The sequence below is a fragment of the Ochotona princeps genome, chromosome 22 (genome assembly GCF_030435755.1).
Source record: "Ochotona princeps isolate mOchPri1 chromosome 22, mOchPri1.hap1, whole genome shotgun sequence".
In the NCBI taxonomy this organism is placed as follows: domain Eukaryota; kingdom Metazoa; phylum Chordata; class Mammalia; order Lagomorpha; family Ochotonidae; genus Ochotona; species Ochotona princeps.
Genome location: NC_080853.1, coordinates 18,259,079 through 18,281,734, shown reverse-complemented (window position 1 = coordinate 18,281,734; position 22,656 = coordinate 18,259,079). Strand labels below are relative to the sequence as shown.

General features: G+C 49.2%; 1 protein-coding gene across 1 annotated transcript in view; it reads left to right on the top strand.

The window, feature by feature from the left end:
• The first annotated feature begins 3,057 nt into the window (after positions 1–3,057).
• CHMP4B (charged multivesicular body protein 4B) overlaps positions 3,058–22,656 on the top strand; it is a 38,144-nt gene continuing 18,545 nt past the window's right edge. Inside the window, exon 1 of the mRNA XM_004585734.3 lies at positions 3,058–3,408. Within this exon, the coding sequence (XP_004585791.1) occupies positions 3,219–3,408 (190 nt within the window). The 5' untranslated portion in view covers positions 3,058–3,218. The remainder of the gene's footprint in view (positions 3,409–22,656) is intronic.

Genomic DNA, 22,656 nt, shown 5'->3' with positions numbered 1-22,656 from the left:
CCCACACAGACATCACGAACTACGCTTGGCCACATATCCCATCTCCCGCAGATTTCTTTATAAGGAATCCTCATGCAGCCTCAACATTCTTCGCAGCCCCATAGTCCGGGTAGCCAACATTGATGAAAGCTGTAGGCTGTCACATTCCCACGATGCTTTGGGGGGTGCTTCTGGAGGGGCGGTAGTGATTTTCACAGTTTTCCCTGTCACAGGAAGAGATGGGCAACAGTTAGGTCCACATTACCTGCCTAGTCATGTATTCTTTGGGCAGTGGTGCAAGTATGTGGCTACTTGGTATTGCCTGACTTAGACAAGAGATTGCTTGGAAGTAGAGAGGCTGCTGTATCTGGGATGGCTCAAAGGAAGGACCCTTGTTTTTTTTTGTTTTTTTTGTTTTTGTTTTTTTTTGCTTTGATACAAACACTGTCAACGCTCTAGCATGTCTCTCACATTTGAAATTTTCCTTCCGATTTGGAAAGTTCAGTGAGATGAACTCAACCAGCCCCTGGAAATGGCTACCTGTGCACACACAGGTTGGGGCTTTAGTGGATTAAAACAAAACAACAAAAACAACATCCAGGTATGACTTTCATATATGTCAAATAATAGAAATCCAAGTGAGCTCTTGTTGGTATCCTATGTAGGTGCCAGTTCAAGTCAAAGCTGCTCTACTTCTCCCATCCAAGTACTAACCAGGCCCGACCCTGTTTAGCTTCCGAGATCAGACGAGATCGGGTACGTTCAGGGTGGTGTGGCTGTAGACTGCTGCTCTGCTTCTAATCCAGCTCCCTACTAGTGTGCCTGGGAAAGCAGCAGAAGATGGTCCAAGGTCTTGGGCCCCTGTATCCAGGCAGAAGACCCAGTTGGAGTGCCAGCTTGTCCATTTTGGGATTGAACCAGTGGATGGAAAAGCTCTCTCCCTGTCTTTGTAACTCTGCCTTTAAAATAAATAAATAATTTACATTTATCTGTTTTCATTGGAAAGATGTTGCATCCAACCTGAGTCTCTCAAGAAGTGCAGCCCAGACAGCTGTGCAAAACGAAGTTTATTGAGGAGGCAGGTAAACAGACCAAACGGCTGGTGTGAGCTCTCTTTTCCTTCAGAGAGTGACCCCGACGTGACGGCTGCATGGGTTTTTATAGAAAGACTGATTTATGCAGCTGTGGGAACCAGGTGATCTGGGCAGCCATGGGAGGCAGCCATGAGAACAATGGGTGAGGCAAATCTTACCATATTAATTCACGAAACTGAGGGTTACTGGCAGGACGTGTTACACCTTGTGCTTTGGCCCAAAAAGCAGGAAGCTGGCAAAACATTTTGTACAGAAGCATAAAGAGAAGGTTAGTAAACTTATGCAGTCCTGAACCAAAGTGACTCCATTTTGTGACCGGATTTCACAAAAGCAGATATACACAGAGAAGGAGAGACATAGAGAAAGATCTTCTACCCTCTGGTTCATTCCCAGACAGCTGCAATGGCTGGAGCTGAGCTGATCTGAAGCCAAGGACCAGCAGCTTCTTCTGGGTCTGTCATGTGGGTACAGGGGTCCAAGGACTTGGCTATCCTCTTCTGCTTTCACAGGCCATAAGCAGGGAGCTGAACGGGAAGTGGAACAGCTGGGACACGAAACGAGGTCCATGTGGGATGCCAGTACCACAGGTGGAAACTTAGACTACTAGGCTACCATGCTGCCCTCTCTACCAGGTGGCCGGTATTAATAAATGAAGCAATTCTTGATATAAAGATAAGTGAGAAGAATGAAATGTGCCCCACATCAGCTGGGCCTGTTGGCTGCTGGGGGAAAAAGAAAATAACTCCTTGACACTTAAGAGTCCATGGTGTCCCCTGGTATAATTATTGTTGCCTTAATGATGGTGCATGATAGCCAGGAATAAGACAATTTTGAGTTCGTGCACTTTCCATGTCCTATCTTATCTAAGTTTCTGGATGGCTCCCTTATCACCATCAGTTGCCAGAAGGGAGGGCAGAGTAACGGAAATAACTTAAGAAACTGGTCCAGGCAGGTTTCAAGCCTTTGAATCCAGTGCCACTGGTGGTAGTCCCTGGTACAGTTCAGAGAAGCTGCTGAGTGAATAAAGGGTAGAAAGACATCCCAAGAGGAAGGCACAGCATTTGCACAAAGGAACAGCCAGGGCCCGGTGCGGTAGCTTAGTGACTAATGTCCTTGCCTTGCACACTCTGGGATCCCATATGGGCGTACGTTCGTATCCTGGTGGCCCTGCTTCCCATCCAGCTCCCTGCTTGAGGCCTGGGAAAGCAGTAGAGGACGGCCCAAAGCTTTGGGACCCTGCAACTGCGTGGGAGACCCGGAAGAGGCTCCTGGCTCCTGGCTTGGGATTTGCTCAGCTCCTTCCGTTGTGGCCACTTGGGGAGTGAATCAGCAGATGAAAGATTTTCCTTTCTGTCTCTCCCTCTCTCTGTATATCTGACTTTGCAATAAAAATGTTTTAAAGGGCTCGGCAGTGTGGCCTAGTGGCTAAGGTCCTCGCCTTGATCCCATATGGCCGCTGGTTCTAATCCCGGCAGCTCCACTTCCTCTCTATCTCTCCTCCTCTCAGTATATCTGACTTTGTAATAAAAATAAAATAAATCTTTAAAAAAAAATGTTTTAAAAACAAGTTATGCTACTCTGTTGCTCAATTTTTCTGAGTCTTGGTTTACTCACCTCTAAAATAGGGGTAGTATTATTTGTAGCAGGCTCCTTGCGTCAATTCAGTGGAATCATATATGGGAAGCCCTGTTCAGAATGTCTGGGTCACATGAAGAGCACAATGCTAATCGTTATTAATTTTTGATGGCTCTTTGCAGTTCTTCCAGCTTTCCAGAACACGTTCCAAGGAGACTACATTTCCCAGCCTGCCCTCTTTGCCCTTTGAACTCAGCAATATCAAAAAGACGCGCCGCCAAGCGCCTCCAGCCGGAAGACTATAGCCTCCCGGCATGCAGCGCGCCCCTTTCCATTAGACTTGAGGCGCGACCGGCGCTTTGCCCGCTGGGAGTTGTAGTCAGCGGCGCGTTGCCCTGACGCCGGCCTGGCCGGGCGTGGGGGCCTGTGGGAGGTGGTGCGGCCAGGCCCAGCTGCAGGGCGGAGGCGGAGGAGAGGCCTGCGGCGGCAGGAGCGGCCGGGCCGGGAGCGGGCGCCGGATCCGAGCCGAGCCGGAGCGGGCGGCCAAGGCCGGCGCGGCGAGCAACAACCATGTCGGTGTTTGGGAAGCTGTTCGGGGCTGGCGGGGGAAAGGCCGGCAAGGGCGGCCCGACCCCCCAGGAGGCCATCCAGCGGCTGCGGGACACTGAGGAGATGCTAAGTAAGAAGCAGGAGTTCCTGGAGAAGAAAATCGAACAGGAGCTGACGGCCGCCAAGAAGCACGGCACCAAAAACAAGCGCGGTGAGGCAACCCTGTCCCTTCAGACTCCACAGGCTCCCCGCCCCCCTCCACCCCCACCGAGGACCGGACTTCACTTTAGTCCGACTCGCTTCGGGGGTCTGCGGAGACCCTGGAGACCCTGGAACCCTCCCTCCCCGGGGGTGGGACCCTCTTCAGGGTCTCCCGGAGCCCTGGACTCTGAAAACCACCGAGTGCCCCCCACACTCCGCCAAGGCCCTTGCAGGACCCCCCCCGCCCGGATCGCACGGCCGTCGTCCCCTCCGCCCTGTTTTCTTCTCTCTTCCGCCTTTTCGTCCTGCCTTGGGCCTCACCCACTCGCCAGCGCCGGCTTAGCTCTCACTTCTGCCTGCCGACCTAACCTGTGTGTGGTCCCACCCCTGTCTTTCCCCGGCCCCTTGGCGGAGTCCTGTGAGCTACTCTGACCTCTTCTTCATCTCCCCGAATTCTCCTTGAAAAGCTTCCTGGATGGGAGAGAAAAGGGGACTTGCCAGAGGAGGGGGGCCCCGGCTCCTGCGCTATGTGAACTTGAGCAAGTTGCTTCTGTCTAGGGGCCTGATTCTCCCCACTTCCTCCCCCGTCCACCAGCTCCCCAATCACCCAGAATTTGCCTTCTGGGATTTGCTTTGGGTTGCTTCACGTCCTGGCCTTGTCAGTTTCCCGTGGGCACAAGCCTTCACCTGGTGACTCACCGCTTCACCAACCGACATGGGACTCCCTGCCCACCTCGCTGGGCCAGATTCCTCCCCCACCACCACTCCTAGGGTTCAGGGTCAGGCACCCTGACCTCACTTGCTGCGGTGTAGTTTTCTGGGCAAGGGAGAGGAATGTGAAAATGCCCTGGTAACTGTAAGACAGGGCTTTAGGAATGCTTGTTTTTTTTTTTTTTTTTGTTGCATGCAGCTGGTCGATCACAGGGTCAGCTGTGTCCCCTGAGAGTGGGGCGGATACAACAGGGACACAGGAGTTACCCAAAATAAGGAATGGACTCAGAAGTCCGTTAATGACTAGCTGTGTGACCTTGAGCTAGTGAATGGGCCTTTCTGGAAGGAACAGCATTTATAGGTTCCAGCCTGTAGAGTAGGGGTTTCGTGAATGCTCTTTCTAACAGAAGAATAAAGCAGTTTGGCCTGAGGATGCCCCTCAGGGAATTCTCTGGGTGCTTGCTTCGAGGAGTGTGTTTGCAGGAATGAACCAAACAGCACTTCCACCTTCACAGGGTAGAAGTCACAAGCAAACCATGACAAGTGGTAATAAGTTCTAAAGAAGAGGAGGGCGTTGGGCTAGCCAGCGATGGGGTGTGAGGAGTGCCAGTGGGAGAGGCAGCTTGGGAAAGCTCAAGTTGGAACTTCCTTCTTGAAATAGAATGTGTGCTCTGGAAAAATGTGGGAAAGGTGCCTTGCAGGCCCAGCAGAGGAAAGTCTCCAGAGGCTGGCTGGCTTTAAGAAATAGGAAGAGGACTTTTGTGCATAGCATGTACAAAGAAGTAAAGGTGGTGCGGATGGACCTTGACTGTATGCTAACTGCTGAGTTTTAAACACGTCATCTGGCTGCTCTTTGGAGAGTGGGAGGGAGGGAGGGAGGGAGGGGTGGAGAGCCCTGGGAGGAGTGTCCTTGTCTGGTGGTTGCCTGTGCCCTGGAGACCCAGAGGACTGCTGTGTTTTGCCATCTCGGGCTGTTTTTCTGTGCCTGGAGTGTCTTGTTTTCAGCAACAGTAATTAGGGCTGTTTGGACCAGTCTGTGTTTTGGCACGTCCCCCCTTCCCCTTAAACAGTGGAGGAGGGTGGCAGCTTACCTCCTCTTCCACCGGGAGGGCAGCTCTGTGGGCCCCTGGGCTGGACCCCGCTGAACCCCTACAGTTTCAGGGGTGCTTGGATTGGCTCTGAAGAGGCTCTCAAGAGGCTGCCTGCAGATTCAGAGGAGCACCAGCCTGTGTTTTTTTTTTTTTTTTTTAGGATTTCATTATTATTCAAAAGGTGGAATTACAGAGACAGGAGAGACAGATTTCCTATCTGCTGGCTCATTTCACAAATGGCTGTAAAGCTGGGTCAGTCTGAAGCCAGGGGTTTCCTCTGGATCCCCCCCGGGAGTGCAGGGGACTGAGCACTTGGGCCATCCTCCACTGCTTTTCCAGACACGTTAGCAGGCAGCAGGACTGGAAGTGGAGCAGCCAGGATTTGAATCAGCACCATATGGGGTGCTGGCAGTATAGGCAGAGGCTTAGCTTTCTACACCACGTTGCTGGGCTAACCTGTGTTCTTGAGTTTGCCTGAGCAGGCAGGAGCACCTGGAACTTAATCTTCCTTTAAAATTTTTTTTTTGAATGTATTTAAAAGGCAGAGAGAGAACAAGGGAGTCAGAGATTGAGACCAACAGAGCTGTCGTCTAGGTCGCAATGTTCTCAACAGCTGGAATTGAGCAAGGCCAAATCTAGGAGTCTGGAACTCAATCCAGGTGGCTCCCACATGGGTGCAGGGACCCAAGTACTTGAGCCATTGCCTGCTGCCCCTCCCAGGGTGCACGTTAACAGCAAGCTGGACCTGGAAGTGGAGCCAGGCGTGGCTGTCGGGCTCTCCAGTGTGACACAGGTGTCCCAAGCAGAGGCTCAGAGCCTGCCTCCCTCCTTTCTTTTGTGGTGCTTCGGTGTGAGGTGACTGTCGCTGTATACCATTGTCTTGTTCTGCCTGTTGATTTACCACTGTGCCAAGACCCTGAAAATCAGACATCAAAGTACACTGTGCCTCCTCTAGGAATTTTAGGTTTTAGATATGGAAGTGTGTGCTGGGGAGAGGGGGACAGTGGAGAAAGAATCCTGCAGTCAGTGCTGAAACCTGATGCTGTGCAGGGGCCTGAGGCACGGATGTGTAGTGGGGGGAGGTGTCTGTGGAGCCTAAGGGTAAGGGAGGCTGTAAGAGAATGGGAAATGGGTTAGCAAGGTCTTTGGTGTGTTGGGAGCAGTGAGATACCTCCTGGTTAGTATCTGTGGGTAGGACAGGAGAGAGAGAACCCTGGAGGGTGGCCTTACAACCTTTGGACTTTGACTTGGAGATGGTCAGGAGCCAATGACTGTCTTAAAGCAGAATCATGGGGCTGGTACTGTGGTGTGGTGTGCCACGCTGTAATGGCCAGCATAGCAGCCCACTCATATGGGTACTGGTCTGAGTCCCAGCACTCCACTTCTGATCCAGCTTCCTGTTAATCGCCTGGGAAAGCAATGGAGGTCAGCCTGAGTACTTGGCTTCTGCACGCATGGGGGAGACACAGAAAAAGCTCTTGGCTTTGGTCTGATCCTGCCTTGCTGTGGGACCGTTTGGGGAGTGAACCAGCAGGTGGAAGAAGAGTCAGTCTCTCTCTTCCTCTCTTCTCTGTATAACTTGGCCTTTCATATCAATCAATAACTCTTAAAGAACACGAACAACAACAACAAAGTCATATCTGCTTGGGTTTTTGAAAGAGTGTTTCAACAAAAATGGACGAGTACAGTTTTTTCATTTATTTGAAAACAAAGAGACGGGAGAGAGTGCTGTTTTCCTTTTTGTTTTTTTAAGATTTGTATATTTTTATTGGAAAGTCAGATATACAGAGAAGAGGAGAGACAGAGGAAGATCTTCTGTCTGATGGTTCACTCCCCAAGCAGCAGAAATGGCCTGAGCTGAGCCTATCCAAAGCCAGGAGCCCAGAGCCTGCTCCGGGTCTCCCACGCAGGTGCAGAGTACCTAGGCTTTGGGCTGTCCTGGACTGCTTTCCCAGACCACAAGCAGGGAACTGGGTGGGAAACAGGGCCACTGGGATACGTACCAGCGCCCATATGGGATCTCAGCGCATGCAAGGCGAGGACTTTAGCCACTAGACCACCATGCCAGGACCAAGTGCCATCTTTTGCTACTTCAGTTCTCAAGTGCCTGGAACAACCAGGACTGGTTCAGTTTTCAATCTGGGAACCTGGGATTCCCTCTGGGTCTTCTACATGGGTTGCAGTGACCCAAGTACTTGAGTCATCACTTGCTGCCTTCTAGGGTGCACATTGGCAGGAAGCTGGCTTGGAAGCCAAATCAGGACTCAGTCAGGCATTATGATGTTGGGATGTGTGTATCCTAAGTGATGCCTTAACCAGTGTGCTACATGCATGTGCAAAGGCCATAAGGGATAAGGCTGGGTTTAAACTGTGGCTACATTACTCACTGGCTGTGTGCATGGATCACGTTACCTTGTCTTTTGATTCCTTCTGTACAAATCAGATGGTCTCTCTCTTTTTTTTTTTAATTCATTGATTACATTGTATTATGTGATACAGTTTCGTTGGAACTGGGAATCAGCCCACCCCTCCCCCCCGCCCTCCCCCCATGTGGAATGTTCCACCTTGTTGCATATCCACTGATCAAGTACAGTTGAGAGTCCCTCTTTGCAAGCATAAACTAAACATAGAGTCTAACATCTTATAGTCCAATCTAGTTCCTCAGCTTCCTGGGGAGACCCTGTCTGGTCCGAGGGCCGAACCATCAGATTATCAACCCGATCAATTAAAGGCTCCAACATACCCTCAGCAACAATTAACTTCGTTGTGTAACTAATAGTTATAGTATTGAGTAACCAGTATGTTAAAAACAATTGCAATTTCTTAACCATCTTCTGTGATCACCTCATTGTTAATTCAGTTTTAGTTTATACACAACATATAACATAATATACATAAAATAACATGTTTTATATAACATCATATCCTCTTAAATTAACGCAAACATGTGGTATCTGACCTTTTGGGATTGGCTCATTTCCCTTAGCATTATGGTTTCCAGTTTGGCCCATTTGGCCACAAAGAACTGCATTTTGTTTTTTTTAATAGCTGAGTAATATTCCATGGAGTAGATGAACCATAGCTTTCTTATCCAGTCTTCTGCTGATGGGCATTTCGGTTGCTTCCATGTTTTTGCAATTACTGATTGTGCTGCTATGAGCATAGGGGTGCGTGTTGGCTTCTCATAAAACAGGTGTTTTGGGTATATTCCTACGAGTGCTATTGCTGGATCATACGGTATGTCAATTTTGAGTTGTTTGAATGTTCTCCATACTGATTTCCATAGAGGCTGTACCAGCCTGCAGCCCCACCAGCAGTGGAGTAGGGTTCCCTTTTCCCCACAACCTCGCCAACAAGTGTTGTTGGTGCTTTTATTCATGTGGGCCAGTCTTACTGGCGTTAGGTGGTACCTCATTGATGTTTTAATTTGGATTTCCCTTATTGCCAGGGAACTTGGATGCTCTCTCTTTATAGGATTAAAGTATGTTATGCATGAAAGCTCTTAGCACAGTATTGACCATATGGTAAGTGATCAATAAATGTTTGCCATTATGATTACAGGTTGGCACTAAGGGCCTGGAATAGGAATGCAGAGGACTGGAGGAGAAATAATGCTTGTCAGAGAGTTTCAGAGGACAATCAGAAGACACACAATGACTGCAGTTGTGGGAGTGGCAGCATGAAGGGGAGAGTTGAGGATGTTTGTAGCTTGGGAAACTGAGTGGCTGGTGATGCCAGTAACTTTGAGAAACAAAGAGAAGGGGTAATACGTCGTCATTGTGCACTCTTTTGAAGTTGGCACAACTCCTTTGTCGTGTCAGTCTCAGCATGCACTGTGAGCTCCATGAGGCTAGATAGTGGTTGTGTTCACTGCTGGGTCCCCAGCACCTACTGTGGTACGTGGTACATGTTTAATGCTCAGCAAGTATTTGTTGAATGACTGCAAATCATTCTGTGGGTATACTCTCACTCCTGTCTTACAGAGAAGACAACAGGGATCGAGAGGGGCTGTAACTCAGAGACCGGGTAGAAGTGGACATCTGTGTTCTGATTACTCCTGTTATGGTCGCAGGTGTCATCCTGGCCTTTGTCATCACTTAGCTCACTAAATGCCTACCTGTGCCAGTTATGGTGCTGCCGGCAGAGGGGAAGGAAGACCAGGCTTTGCTATCTTTACAGCACAGGGCATGGCAAAGATGATTAATTGCTCTTTGAAACTAACCTTGGAACCTCGAAGAGATTGTTGTGGTGTGTAGGTGAGTCCCAGACAATGGTTTCGGTTAGAGGGCTTGAGTACAAATTTCATTGCATATATACTTGTTAATGTATTTTCTTTCCCTTTATTTGTGCATTCATTCTATCTTTTTTTTTAAAAGATTTATTTATTTTTATTACAAAGTCAGATATACGAAGAGGAGGAGAGATAGAGAGGAAGATCTTCCATCTGCTGATTCACTCTCCAAGTGAGCGCAACGGCTGGTGCTGTGCCGATCTGAAGCCAGGAGCCAGGAACCTCTTCCAGGTCTCCCACACGGGTGCAGGGTCCCAAGGCTTTGGGCTGTCCTGGACTGCTTTCCCAGGCCACAAGCAGGGAGCTGGATGGGAAGTGGAGCTGCCGGAATTAGAACCGGCGCCCATATGGGATCCAAGCGCGTTCAAGGTGAGGACTTTAGCTGTTAGGCCATGCTGCCAGGCCCATTCCATCTATTTTTATTGGGAAAACAGATTTAAAGAGAGGAGAGATAGATCTTCCATTTGCTGGTTCACTCCCCAAGCTAGCCAATCCAAAGTCAGGAACTTCTTCCGGCTCTCCCACATGGGTGCAGGGTCCCACGGCTTTGGGCTGTCCGCTACTGCTTTTGTAAGCCACAAGCAGGGAGCTGGATGCAAAGCAGAGCAGCCAGGACATGAACTGGCACCCATGCAGAACGGCAGGACTTGCAAGTAGGAGGAGTAGCCAATATAAACATCATGCTGGTCATGCGTGTATTTTTTTTTTTTTTCAAGTTTTTGGTGGCCCACCTTTATTTCTCATACCAAAGACTAAAACAATAGACTTTTTTTTTTTTTCCAGTTTTGTGTGTATTCCTTCTTAAGCATGCAATAGACTCTTCCATGTCCTAGGTTCTGTGATTGGTGCCGAGAAGATAGAGAGGTATCAGTTGTGGTCTGTTTCACCTAAGGAACTTAAATATCAACCGCAGGGCCCAGCAGGATGGTCTAGTGGCTAAATCTTCACCTTGCATGCCTGACATTCTGTATGGATGCTGGTTCAAGTCCCAGCTACTCCACTTCCCATTTAGCTTCCAGCTTGTGAGCTGGGACAGCAGTAGAGGACGGCCCAAAGCCTTGGGACCCTGCATCTGCGTGGGAGACCTGGAGGGGGCTCCTGGCTGCTGACTTTGGATTGGATCAGCTTAGCTGCAACTATTGTGGCCGCTTGGGGAGTGAACCAGCAGACGGAGGAGTTTTCTTTCTTTCCTTCTCTCTGTAGATTTGCCTTTCCAACAAAAATAATAAATATTTTTTAAAAATCAACCATAATGAAATAATACTGCTTTCACATGGCTGTGGTGAAGATTAGCTAAGATTTGTAGCAAAGAATGTGACTCATTGTGGATCCTGTTTCTTTTCTAACAAAGTTATTGTTGATCAGACTTTGGTTTAATTATCAAGCTAGATGAGAACCAGGATTTCATGCTATGTGAACTGTCAAGAATCATCCTAACTTAGGTTTTTTTGGTTCCTTTCCAGACACTACTTTTTTCCCTAAGAAAACCAAATATCAAAGATTTTAAACATAAACATATATTTATTTATATAAAAGTTAGGATGATAGAGGGAAAGAGGGAGAATCAAGAAAAGAATGAGAGATTTTCCACTCATTGATTCACTTTCCAAATGGTAACAACAACCACGGCTGGACTGAAGGCAGAAACCCAGCAGCACTCCATTCAGATCGTCCAATGGGTGGTCTGTCCTCTGCTGCCTCCCAGGCTCATTGGCAGGAAGCTGGGTCTGTAGTGGAGGTGGGACTCTAGTCCAGGCATTCCAGCGTAAGATGCTAATTTCCAGTGCCCACCCTGATTCTTTTCAAGACATGATAACTAAGGAAATATCTACTGTAGGTGGTTTAGGTATCCCTTTTTTCTCTTTTAATAAAGATGAAAACACTTTGTTGACAGAATCATATTTTAGCTTAACAAGAGAATTCTATTACCTAGGGAAATGGAGTCTGGGTGCCTTAAATACTCTACATTGGTGCCTTTCTGAGGATTTATGGATGTGAATCAGTTCATTTACAGGTTAATTCAGGTTCAGCTGAGAATGTCTGTTGGATGCAGAGAAGCCAGGAGCTCACAGGAAATATGTCTTCATTAAGTGCTGCTCATTTGCTGAGCCAGGGTGGTGCTTTCGTGTTTAATAAAGTCACTTTAAAATGTTAGTACATGGGAAGACATCTTAATAAGTTAAATTTATAGTGAACGCGGCCTCTTCTTCCCCTGGAATCAAGACACCGGGTTGAAAAAGCACAACATTTGAATGGCGCCTGTTCCCAGGGTGGAAAACCTGAGCCCACTCAGGAACTGAGTGGTGGGATTTCCCTTGGTGATGCTCCAGTGTGTTCACAGAAATGGCTGGCCAGACGGGGTTCAGTTTACTTCTTAAGACAGATGGAGTGTCACAGAGGCTCAGTGTGTTGGCTGTCCAAACAGGCTGGCGCCTTTGACTCAAATGACAAAATCTTTTCTTTGCCCCATTTGGCAGAAGGAGTAATTATTTTTTTTTTAAAGTGCTTGCCAGAGTATATTGGTAATGTGGTTTGAAACTCAAGATAGGTTCTATTTGGCAGTTTAAACATGAATTCTTTTGAGCTCCTTGTTTTCTTGAGGAAAACCTGGGGTTGTTCAGAATTGGATTCAAGTGTGGGAGCAAGGTGCTGGAGAACAGCCTGCAGAGATGCTGGCTGCTGAGGTCTGAGGCACAAAGCCAGCGTCTGGGTTATTTCCAGCGGTCCAAAGCCCTGGCATGGAGCCAGCCTGCTGCAAGGGAGAGCTTTAGGTAACCTTGGTCCTCTTACCCAGAATTGTTTTATGCTGTGCTGCTTTTTTATTTTTTTAAAAATTTATTTATTTTTGGGCCCGGCAGCATGGCCTAGCGGCTAAAGTCCTCGCCTTGAAGGCACCGGGATCCCATATGGGCACCGGTTCTAATCCCAGCAGCTCCACTTCCCATCCAGCTCCCTGCTTGTGGCCTGGGAAAGCAGTCCAGGACAGCCCAATGCATTGGGACCCTGCACCCGCGTGGGAGACCCGGAAGAGGTTCCTGGTTCCCGGCTTTGGATCGGCGCGTACCAGCCCGTTGCAGCTCACTTGGGGAGTGAAACATCGGACGGAAGATCTTCCTCTCTATCTCTCCTCCTCTCTGTATATCTGACTTTGTAATGAAATAAATAAAATAAATAAAACAGCCAGTACTTTGCCAATCCGAAGCCGGGAACCAGGAACCTCTTTCAGGTCTCCCACACGGGTGCAGGGTCCCAAGGCTTTGGGCTGTCCTGGACTGCTTTCCCAGGCCACAAGCAGGGAGCTGGATGGGAAGTGAGGCTGCCGGGATTAGAACCGGTGCCCATATGGGATCCCGGGGCGTTCAAGGCGAGTACTTAAACCACTAGGCCATGGCGCCGGGCCCTGTGCTGCTGTCTTTAAAAGACTGTGAAAGGATATTCAAAGCCCAGCAACTTCAGATTGGTCATTTTGAAAATGGATGATTATATTTAGAAGGAAAATTTGAGTGTAGAAGCAAGAAACAGCAGGCCTAACTGAATATAGTTGTGGCTTGTTATTAAGGCATTTGGCTCTAGTCAGCAGACTTGTCTTGCTTCTAGGAGGAAGGCAGCATGGCAGTGCGGGCAAGACTGTCAGTTTCCAGCTTTACCACTAAGTGGCAGTTCCTTACTTCTCAACTTCTGTTAAGAAGGGATGACTGCTCTTTGTACGGTTCTTGGGAGATGGGCTAGAGTGCCTAGTGCACAGATGTGAATGCTTCTTGTACAGTCAGGGTGTGAGGATGGCTAAGATACCACCTTCTCCCCAGGGGGGATCACAGAGCAGCCAGGAAGACACACACAGGACACAGTGAAGGAAGAGACGCACTCCTCTCTGAGGCTGACCAGTTCATCTCATGCAGTGCCCACATTTCCTGCACAGCGGGGAATGTGAAGTGATTACTCCGGCTGAACCCCTCTGCTGATAGGGTTTGTTAGATGTTCACCTTCCCACACATCAGTCTAGCCTGTCTTTGGGCAGCTCTGGCTGTGAAATCGCCTTGCTTACTTGGTATGAGGTCTGTCTGCTGGAGTGCAGCTTCATAGGGAAGCAGCCTGGGTTGGTGGGAACAGTCTTTGATTTGCATTCAGGAGGCCAGGGGCAAATCCCAGCCAGCTGGGAAACAGCTGCCTCTTGGGACCGTGAAGCGCAGGTATGATGCCCCCTCTGCATGACAGATGGAGACAGCTGGTGCTTGGATTGCAAACCTGCATGCTCTGGTCTGAGCTGGGCAGTTCCCTAGATGGTTTCTTGCCTGCAGTGTCTGTTCCTTTCTTGTTACCCTCTGCTGATTGTGCTCCCATTCGTTCATGTTGCTCCTAGGGTGTAGAGGGACAAACCTGAATTCTCTGAATATCCCAGCCAAGACTAGAGCAGCACAGCCCAGAACTCTGAGCCAAGCTGTGTGTTGATAGTTAATTTGGTTCCATGTGCTTTTTAGTCCTGATAATTCCCAGTTATCAAGGAACAGTTTTTTTTTTCTTTAAGCAGTCATACTTTCCTGTGGCCACCTCTTAGTAGAGGGCTGAGCATTATGTTCGTTTGGCCCTTCTTAAGGAGTCTTAGCTGAACCATTGAATGACTTAAGTTCTTAACAAGAGCATCTGGCTGACTTGATTCTCCCATTGCTGGTAATTCTAGCTTGCCCTCCTTCCTACTTAGAGGGCAGAGCTGGCTAGCAAGCTAATCAGAGCAGGCATGGAGGAAAACTGTATATCTCTGTGCTTGTGGCTGGTGGCATGTACAGTGTAACAGGTGTTGGGTGTGGGGTCTGAACACCTGAGCTCACCTTCCACCTCTGCCACCTGCTGCTTTTGTCATCCTGGGCAAACCACCTCCTCCTTGGGTCAGCTTCGTCTCCCACATAAGTGAATCATACTATTACAGCCTCACCACTCTAAGTACAGTCACATCTGGGAAATTGTCTCAAGTGCACACTCTTAGACCAGTGCCAGCATCCCATATGTGTGCCAGTTCTAGCCCTGGCTGCTCTACATTTGATCTGGTTCCCTGCTAATGACCTGGAAAACCAGCAGAGGATGACCATAGTGCCTGGGCTACCCCACGTGGGAGACCAGATGATGTTCTTGACCCAGACGAAGCTCTTGGCTCAGCCCTGGGTCTTTTGACTATTTAGGGAATGAATGAACCAGTGGATGGAAGATCTTTCTTACTCTCTGTCTCTCTATCTCTATATAACTTTCAAATAAGCAAACAAATTTAAAAATAATAATAATAATAATAATAAGGAAGAAAGAAAGACACACTTTCAGGACTCATCCTGACCCTGCCTTGTTCTGAGCTCCCCACGTGATTTCTGTGCCTGTTAAAATTTGAGAGATTTTGGGCCCGCATAATAGCTTAATGGCTAAATCCTCGCCTTCCAGTGCTGGGATCCCATGTGGATGTCAGTCATGTTCCAGCTGTTCCACTTCCCATCCAGCTCCCTGCTTGCGGCCTGGGAAAGCAGTAGAGGATGGCCCAAAGCCTTGGGGCCCTTCAGCCGTGTGGGAAACCCAGAACAAGCTTCTGGTTCCTGGCTTTGGATCGGCTCAGTTCAGCTGGGGAGTGAACCAGTGAACAAAGGGCTTTCTCTCTAGAAATCTGCCTTTCCAATAAAAAATAAATAAATCTTAAAAAAAAGTTGGTTTTTTTTTTTTTTTAAACTGGCCTAGTGGCAGAAGTCCTCACCTTGCACACACTGAGATCCCATATGGGCGCTGGTTCTTGTCCTTGCGGCCCCACTTCCCATCCAGCTTCCTGCTTGTGGCCTGGGAAAGCAGTCAAGGACGGCCCAAAGCCTTGGGACCCTTCATCTGCGTGGGAGACCCAGAAGAGGCTCCTGGCTTCGAATTGGTTCAGCTCCAGCCGTTGCGGCCGCTTAGGAAATGAATCATGGTACAGAAGATCTTCCTCTCTGTCTCTCCTCCTCACTATAAATCTGACTTTGTAATAAAAAAAATAAAGTATATCTTTAAAAAAAAAGAATTTTGTGCATAGGCTGTGTGCTGTCCTAGGTTGCTTAACATATCTGGAGTTAGAATACCTGGGTGTTTGAGGAAACTGAGGCACAAAGCAATTAAGTTTTTTCTCTAAAGACAGAATCAAAGCTAAAACTTTTTTTTAAGAGAGAGGGAAAAACATGGAGAGAAGTCTTCCATCTACTGATTCACTCTCCAGCTGGCTGCAGTAGCCAGGGCTTAGCCAGGCTGGAGTTCTTCCAGTATAAGGGGGCAGGGCACAAGCAGCTGGGCCATCCTATGCTGCTTTTCCCAGATGTATCAGCAAGCAGGTGGATCTGAAGTGGAGCAGCTGGGACACATATACCCACATATGGGATGCTGTCATTGTAGGTGACACTTTTCCTTCTGTACTTCCACACCAGTTCCTAGAACCTGCTGTAGATGCCATGTCTGGTGTTTTCCTGTTCTCCTGACTCCTTCATGCATGATCAATTTCATATTCCCCTGTCAGCTTCAGCAGGGCTGTGTGTCAGCGGAGGAATAGGTCAGGGTAACGAGGACAGCTGGGGTGGGGTCCTTAGAGTGCCTCCCATTGTGGACAGAGGGACTAAGGCTAGAGAGAGAAGAGGAGGCCGCGGTGCACTTCTGGGATGGGTAAGAGCCTGTCTCCCTTCTCTGCTGTCTGGCTGCTTTGTGCTCTTCCCAGCCTGGCTTCTATGCTCTTCCACAGGCAGCCTGTTTCTCTGAGACGTCTAGAGCAGTGTGGCTCAGTCTTGCTGCCTTGCCATCTCAGATGGTCTTTGTGCACTGAAGGTTGTTTCAACAGCATCTTCCGGGCTCTACCCCCTCAGCGGATGTCCATAGCACACAGGTCCAGGAATGACAGTCAGAATGTCATTATTGCTCAATGTCCCTGAAGGGTTAAAAGTCCTCAGTCAGGAACCACTGCTCTGATCTTTTTTTCTTTTTAAGATTTATTTTATTATTATTATTTTTTTAATTAGAAAGGCAGATACACAGAGAAAGAGATACACTATACAGAGAGAAAGATCCTCCAGCCACTGATTTAGTTCCCAAAGGGTTGCAGTGGCTGGAGCTGAGTTGATCTGAAGCCAGGAGCTTCTTCCAGGCTTCCTACATGGGTGCAAAAGCCCAAGGACTAGGGCCATTCCCTACTGCCTTCCCAGGCCACAGGCAGGGAGCTGGATGGGAAGTGGAGCAGCTGGGACACAAACCGGCACCCCTATGAAATCCTGGTGGGTGCAAGGCGAAGATTCAGCTACTAGGCCATTGCACTGGACACCACTGCTCTGATCTTGCCAAGCTGTGGCAGGCAGTCTGGAGCTTCAGAATGGTGAGACGCTGAGAGGATGGCGGAGAGCAGGGAGGATCTGTTAGGGTATGTTGAGTCCCACCCTTTTTGTTGTTATGCTGAGGATGTCAGAGTTTAGAGCCTCAGCTCAAGGATGTGCCTGGTTTGCTTTCTGGGAGTCTGCCCAGGGCTGGTACCCAGGCTTGCACCCTTCGTTAACTCAGGTGTCCTCAGTGCAGGTTGGAGGCCCCTCCCTGATTCCAGAACACATTGAATGCTCATGTAGTTGTCCTTTTCTGACCTGTTAATTGAGCAGTTACAGATGAAATTTCCTTTAACCAATATATACTGAATACTCCCTGTTGTACATCTGTCCCAGGACTGGGTCTTATATAAGTGGTGGTAAGTGGTCAAGTGGTTGATGTTTTTGTGTGTGGTGGCACGTCCACTGTCGGTGCAGGGCACTGCCACAGTAAGCATGAGTCCCGTGGACTCATAGCCTGCGTACTTCAGGAATCACTAGGAAATTTGAGAAAACAACAGGCCCAAAACTCTAGGCTTATGAAACTATGAACTGTCTCCACACTTGAAATGGAAATGTCCACACTCCGGGAAAATAAAAAACCCAAAGGCTTCCCAGAGTCCTTCATGCAGCTCTCTCAGCAGCTACACAACTGGGGCATTTGTGATCAAAATAAGAGGCATTTGACTGGAAAGGAGCTCCAAGTTTCTAGTAGTAGTTGGCAAGTGGTGCATGAGTCTAAGGAAAACTTAAAATGATGGCCTTGAACAAGAGTCTCTGTTTGCAGAGCCTCTTACTGAAGCACTCGGCTGTTCTAACAAGAAGTATTCTTATTTTGAGGTAAGAGGCAGAGTGGACAGGTCACACAGATGTCCCTGAGTCACAGCCAGCTCCTCCCTGGCCCCGCAGCAGAACCTCCTGCTTGGTATCTTCAGAATTATTTCATCTTCGCTTCGTGCTCAGCTGTGATTGGAGACAGAGCTAGTTACTTTTCTTGGGTGGCTGTGAGCTCTGAGACCATACATTACAAGTTCATCTCATACTAGGTTTTTTTTTATCCTATTCCCCCAAATCTGAGACCTCCTTGCCATGTTCCTCGCTGAGCTCCCAGCTTCCCCCTCCCTGGCTGCTCCCCCTGTTGCCATGGATGATCTAGCAGAGCCTTGGACTTTGATACTCTTCACCCAGACTCTCGATTTGACTGTAACTGGGCACCTTTGGGTAAATGCCTCCACCAGCTGGGCCTTTTTTTCTCACCACCATATTGAGGAGGATCGAGCAAATGAGTGTTAAGATTCCTTCCTGCTCTAACACTCTGAGTGAACAAGTACCATATTATGGTAACCCTCAGAGAGCCAAGTGTTGCTCTGCTGCGTAAAAAAGAGTAGCTCAGCATTCGTTTTGTTTGTTAACAGCTTGGGTACATCCCTGCTTATTGTACAAGTGGAGGGCAGCCGTGAGCTGTTTTGTCAAAGTTGCTGGACATTTTCCTATTTTGATTCCCTGGTTCAGAGGCCAGAGCTGAATAATGGATTTTAGCTGATCTCCTGAGCCTCATTTGGGTCAGTAGCCTGCTTCCGCCATTGCTGTGGCTTTTTGGCAGGAGAAGCTTTTCTGCGGGGCTGAGCACAGCCCAGCAAGGATCAGTAGGATCAGAGCAGGGACCAGTTAAACACATTGGGGTGCATCCTTATGGTGGGACTTGACTTCCTTATGACCCATCTTTGGGGGGGACACAATATGAATGGGATTATCTTCTCTGTAAGGAGAGTGAAAAGAGGAACCAGCTGCTGAGAGCTGGCCTGACTCAGTCATTTTACTATGCCTTTCAGGATGGTGGTTTGGCAGCCAGTGATATTGGGAAAGAACTGTGGCCTTTCCACCACGGTCTCATGTTCAGTCTGTCCTCACTCCGCCGGAAGCAGCTGAGCCTGCCTGGTTCCAAATAGGAGGCTTTCATTCCTCATCTCTCAGTCCCCATTCAGACAGCTCTCCCTTTTGTATTTTTTTTTCAAGATTTTTTTTTTGTATTTTTTTATTTTATTGGAAAGTCAAATATACAGATAGGATGAGAAAAAGATCTTCTGCCCTCTGATTTACTCCCCATGAGGCTGCAACGACAGTGTTTGCTGAGCCAATCCAAAGCTAGGAGCCAGGAACTTCTTCCAGGTCTCCCACATGGGTGCAGGGTCCCAAGGCTTTGGACCGTCCTCGACTGCTTTCCCAGGCCACAAGCAGGGAGCTAGATGGGAAGTGGAGCTGCCGGGATTAGAACCGGCGCCCATATGGGATCCCAGGGTGTTCAAGACGAGGACTTTAGCTGCCAGGCTACTGCGCCAGGCTCCTTCATGCATTTTGTACAGATCGTATGATAAGCACCCAGATCAAGGTGTGGAATGTTTCCAGCTCCCCAGCTGCCCAGGACTGGAGAGAGCAGCAAAATCTGCTGTGTCTCCTTTAAGAACACCCAGGGTTATCAGTCCTGTTACTCATTCCCTCACTTTCCCAAGCTCCTCCTCATGCAGGGTGTTGCCAGTTCAGGAAACAGGGATGTTTGGCCTCTGTCTTGGACTCACAGCCCGTCAAGGATTCTGACTGGAGTCCAGGGGAGAAGGTGTAAAGAGCTCAGAGGAGACCTGGAGGCACTGGCCGCCTCTCGCCAGGGAAAGATGTGTGTACATGTGTATTTATGTACACACTGAGGTGTTGTCAGTCCCTTCAGTGTGTGTAGACAAGGGGAAGAAGCCGAGGTTATGAGCAACAAGGGCAGCTTTGGCCTAGTGGTAGAGATGCAGGTTGAGTCATCAGTGTTCCCAGAGTACCTGGGTCTGATTCCCAGCTCCTCCGCTCCTGATCCAGGTTCCTGCTCCACAGACCCTGGGAGCAGAGGTGAGGACTCAGGTGACTGGGTTCCTGCCACCCTTTTGGGAGATTTCAGCTGAGGTCCTGGCTCCCTGCTGGGGGTTGTTGAAGTTGTGTAGGGGTGAACCACAGGTGGGAACTGTTTGTCTCTCAGCTAATAATAATTATTAAGAAGCGGGTTTATTGTATATTTATCTGAAAAGCAGAGTTACAGAGAGAGAAGGTGGTGCAGAGAGAGCTTGATCTTGCACGTGCTGGTTCGCTCCCTAAATGTCCACAATGGCCAGACCTGGGCCGATCTGAAGCAAGGAGCCAGGAGTTTCTTCTGGTCTTACACGTGATTGCAAGAATCCAAGGCCTTGAGCTATCCTCCACTATTTTCTCAGACTGTTAACAAGGAGCTGGATGGAAGTGGAACAGCTGGAAACCGACCCGATGCCCATATTGGCTGCCAGTGCCACAAATGAGGCTTTGCCTACTCCACCACGGTGCTGGCCTTCAGTAATGTGTTTTTGAAGATTAGGAACTTTAGCTTAGTTCTGTGTGTTCTCAGACCACGTGGAAACGTTTAGAGACTTGCAGGCACAGCTGAAAGTCTACATCTACACTGTCTGCTCAGCCTTGCCTTCTTCCAGGGGAGACAGGGGTGAACTCGGGCTGCAGGAGGAAAGCGAATCACGAGTGCCCCCCAGGCTCTAAGGCCTGGCTTCCTCCGTCAAGGAGCTCGAGATCGCCAGACTATACAAATCTGGGCGTTCATGTGTGGCTCAAATTTTTCTGCCTCCTTTGGCTGGATAATTTTTTTTTAAAGATTTATTTATTTTTATTACAAAGTCAGATATACAGAGAGGAGGAGAGACAGAGAGGAAGATCTTCCGTCTGGTGATTCACTCCCCAAGTGAGCGCAACGGATCCGAAGCCGGGAGCCAGGAAGCTTCTCCCAGGTCTTCCACATGGGTGCAGGGTCCCAAGGCATTGGGCCGTCCTCGACCGCCACAAGCAGGGAGCTGGATGGGAAGTGGAGCTGTCGGGATTAGAACCGGCGTCCATATGGGATCCCAGGGTGTTCAAGGCGAGGACTTTAGCCGCTAGGCCACGCTGCCAGGCCTGGCTGGATAATTTAAAACACAGAAATTTCTACCTTGTAAGTGAAAATAGACCCATGAAAGACTTTTCTGATTCTTTTCGGGTATGAGAAGCTGTTTGTTTTAAAAGTTAAGGCTCTGTGGTTGGTGGCAGACACACGGTGATTCCTCCCTTTAAAGCGTCTGCTGCAGGAGCTGAGCAGCGTGGGGGGGTAGGCTCAACATGAAGAGATAACTCAGGACGTCTGAGTGTTGCAGAGCCACATCTCGGCTCATGTGCAGGCAGTAGATAGAGAGGCGGAAGGGCGATGGCTCAGCTAGCTGGGCCTGGTTCAGGTGCTTATGAGCTACTGTGTTTTGGAGATACAGGGGCTTCTGGGGTCCTCTGGGCTGTGCCGTCACCCCCATTTCACAGGTGAGGAAACAGGGCGGGCTGGCAGCAGAACCAGGTCTCACGTGGGCAGAGCATGTGGGTGCTCTAGAGTGGTGTCCAGTAGGGTGAGCCGGGCAGGTTGGCCAGACCGGGTGATGGCAGGAAGGAGGGGGAACAGGGTGGTAGCAACATTCCCCGCCTCTCCTTCGTCACTGTGTTTGGAGTGGAGAGGAGTAAAGTTCTGAGAAAGGTTGGGGAGGTGACAGTGGGGAAGCAGAGAAGACTTTGAGGCCATCAGTCATCTGAGGGGAGGACGAGCCCCCGAGCAGGAGGCTAAGCATCCAGCATCTTGAGTTTTGTGGCAGGTAACACAGCTCATGTCTTCTGTGCGCTCGTTTAGAGAGAACGGTAGCATTGCTGCACAGATCCCCTGGACCGGATTTCCAGGTGTGGGGGAGGGACCTCTGATTGCACTGCAAGCATTCTGAATCGATTTGGGGAAGTCTGCCTCAGGCTCCCTCAGCCCCCTCCACCTGAGGTGTCAATCTGTGAAGCAATAGCTGGGGCTGACCCAGTAGATCAAATGTGGACTGAATCTGCTTGTTGATCAGTGTGGAAGAAAGTGCAAAAGGACCTTTTAAATATTTGACAGTGTGAAAAATTGTGTATTCCTGATATCACTGTGGCACCCTTGCTTAAGGCAGGAATTTCAAACAACTTGTTGAAATAAATCTATTTGGGCCTGGTGCGATAGCCTAGTAGGTAAAGTCCTCTCCTTGCATGCGCTGGCATCCTATATGGGTGCCAGTTCCTGTCCCTGTTCTAATCCTGGCTCCTCCATTTCCTTTCCAGGTCCCGGTTTGTGGCCTGGGAAAGCAGTAGAGCATGGCCCAGAACCTTGGGACCCAGCACCCACATCAGAGACCTGGAAGAAACTCCTGGCTCCTGGCTCCTGATCAGCTCAGCTGAGTCTTGCCAGTGACTCAATCCCAGCCCATGTCAGGATGCCTCACCTTTCAGGAAGGGGATGTATTGACTCACATGACTGGCAGGGTGGAGCTGGCCTGGGGTTTGACTTGTTTGTCCCGGACTTCCCCAGCGGTGGCTGCAGGGAATTGTGGCTCATGACTGCTTTCTGAGGGAAGGGCTCTACCCCCATTTCTTTCCCAGCTCTATCAGAACAGCCCAGGAAGGATCTTTTTTTTTTTTTTAAAGATTTATTCATTTTATTACAAAGTCAGATATACAGAGAGGAGTAGAGACAGAGAGGAAGATCTTCCGTCCGATGATTTACTCCCCAAGTGAGCCGCAACGGGCCAATGCGCGCCGATCCGAAGCCAGGAACCAGGAACCTCTTCCAGGTCTCCCACATGGGTGCAGGGTCCCAATGCATTGGGCCATCCTCAACTGCTTTCCCAGGCCACAAGCAGGGAGCTGGATGGGAAGTGGAGCTGCTGGGATTAGAACCGGCGCCCATATGTGATCCCGGGGCTTTCAAGGCGAGGACTTTA